The sequence below is a fragment of the Montipora foliosa genome, chromosome 9, assembly GCF_036669935.1.
Source record: "Montipora foliosa isolate CH-2021 chromosome 9, ASM3666993v2, whole genome shotgun sequence".
NCBI classification, from domain to species: domain Eukaryota; kingdom Metazoa; phylum Cnidaria; class Anthozoa; order Scleractinia; family Acroporidae; genus Montipora; species Montipora foliosa.
Window position 1 is genome coordinate 42,186,443 of NC_090877.1, and position 2,500 is coordinate 42,188,942.

At 41.1% G+C, this 2,500-nt stretch overlaps 1 protein-coding gene across 1 annotated transcript in view; it reads right to left on the bottom strand.

Moving 5' to 3' along the window:
* LOC137969716 (sodium-coupled monocarboxylate transporter 2-like) overlaps window positions 1–2,500 on the bottom strand; it is a 14,907-nt gene that overhangs the window by 6,294 nt on the left and 6,113 nt on the right. Inside the window, exons 8-10 of the mRNA XM_068816054.1 lie at window positions 1,340–1,428; window positions 568–680; window positions 352–422 (exon numbers count right to left, since the gene is read on the bottom strand). Coding sequence (XP_068672155.1) covers window positions 352–422; window positions 568–680; window positions 1,340–1,428 — 273 coding nt within the window. The remainder of the gene's footprint in view (window positions 1–351; window positions 423–567; window positions 681–1,339; window positions 1,429–2,500) is intronic.

Below are 2,500 nucleotides of genomic sequence, written 5' to 3' on the forward strand. Positions count from 1 at the left end.
TGGAATGAAAGCAACGATAGTTGTAATGAGTACTTACTAGTTTACAAAGGAGAAATGGCATATATATGATATTGGTATTGACGGAAACGCAAACAAATCATATTTTATAAACTTCACTGCTTCGGGCCAATCACAATTTACGATCAAATAAACCAATCAAAAGTCAAGGTGGCGGCTGCGTCAGCGCGGGAAAATTAATGCTAGAAAGTTACTATTTAAAATTGATTCTGATTGGCTCAGAAACTGGCGCATGACTTTTCAACCAATCCGAGCATCAAAATTATTTACGGCATTTAGTTGAAATCTGCAGAAAGTAGGGCAAGATTAAATACGGCTTAGTAATAGCTGTACCTGAAGTGCAATATCGCCACAGTGATGAAGTGTAAACGCACCACCTATCGCAGCAATGCCCAGCATCACAGCTGAAAATATTTTTACACATTCGTTAAAAATGTATCTAGCGTCTTGAAACAAAAAGAGCTACCTGGTTTCATCATTTCCCCGGTCACCTCTGGTGAAATCTATCTGTACAGGTTTAATTTGTGTAGTTATTGAGAATTTACTCACTGATAAGTTTGCAGGCTCTACTAGAATCAAAATCATCCATCTTTTTGAAGTTCTTCCTAATAAAGTCTTCCAAGACGACCAGACAGAGAGAATTAAGCCCCGATGACACAAAACTGCGAAGGAAAACAATATTGAATTCAGTCAATTTCCTAAGAAAACGTTTTTTTTTTTTTCAATTGTTATATAGCTCTTAGATAGTACGCGCGCTGTGATTGGCGAATTTAGCGGACCGCATTCGACAGTACGAATATCTGTCCTTCCCGCTAAATTTGAAATTAAAAGGAAAACATCTAGCAAGTTTTTTTTGGCAGTTAAACATTCCCATTGACTTCAAATTGTTTCCTTTGCCGCGCGCGTGATTACCCCAGAGTTACGGATCCTCCCTTTTTCCTGTTAATTTACGACCCGCGATCTTCGCATTTGGGCCATAAATTGAAGGAAAAACTCCGTCGGTATCTTACAGTACAGACCTCGAACTCGGTTAGTAAGAGACATTTATCCTTTCAAATTGGCCCCTCTGCACTCTTGTTTCGTTGATTTCAGAATCAAAGAGAGGAGGCGATAAGTAATAATTTAAGGCGCATAAAAGGACTCAAGTCAACATGATGCCAGAGACGACGAGGAAGTAAACATTGATGGCAATGATCGATGATTATCAATGATGATCACGATAATGGTAATGATGAGGAAGATGAAAGCGGTGACGTAATCAGTGATGATGGTAAAGACGAGATGATTTGACGATGACGTAAGTGGAGTACACGATTCATACCTTATGGATCCAGCAAATATACAAGCAGTTATGAATCCGGATAGCCCTCTCCGATGATTAAGTTTATCCACAACAAAATAGAAGAGGACCTAGAGGAAACAAAATCAGTTTAAGGTTAGCAGCCTGGGAGTAAGATCTCCACTAGGTCCCAGCACCAATCCTCTCGCTGCTCGTTCCGCGCCCGACATAATTATCGTGCGAAAGCCTAGTTTGAGAAGCGTGCACGCGGGCTAATTCCCATGTGGTGTACCATCCAGACGGAACTGACAATTGTCGCCCTAAATTTTATCTAGGACCATTTCTTGGTCTTCTAAGCGACCAGTTTCCAATTTACTGCCGCTTGAATTTAGTTCAAAGTTCTTTCGATTCTGGATTGCTATGCTTATGATTGTATTAAAAAATCTCAGGCCACTTTTTCGGCCAATCAGAGGTTAAACTAAAACCAGTGGTGACTTTGTCGCGTCCGCTTTCCTGCGCTTTCTGCCGGCTGGGCGTACTCTCCTGGCCTTATGATTGGCTCATTTGATCATCTATTTGCATCTGCTGGGATTAACAACGGTTTTCATTGAGTGTTTAAAGTCATGACGCCACCGCGACTAACACTCGTTACTTACAAATCGAACGACACTTTTCCAACCCCCTCCCCCCCCCCCCCAAAAAAAAAAAAAAATATATAAAACAATGGCAAATCACTTGCGCGCGTGCATCTTTCCGCGCTTTAAAGAAGATGCATCAAGAAAAGATGAAAAAGCAGAGAGAGTGAATGGAAAGAAGACCGACACTTGTGCATTTCAGGAAAAAAGTTATTTTTAGAAACTCCATTTTCAATTGCCGAAACAACATGACGTCATATGGCTCCATCGGACTGTGGCAACGTCGCACTGGGTCATCAATAAATGACTAAGCGTTCGCACTGCCTATGCGGACCTCTCTGGGATCTGGGAAAACATCTGTTTCTATTTCTTGTATCGTATCCCAATGACCACAATGGTCGTGTCCCTTTCCTGTGACCTTGATATTTTCCTATTTGCGTGTAGTAGCATCGAATACAGCATACTTCATCACGTTGTTTTCTACTGTTGCAATCGTGAGGGTATTAATATTGGTTTCGCTTTCAATAGTGACACTCAAGCCACACTTTGTTGAGTCTTATGTCCGTAC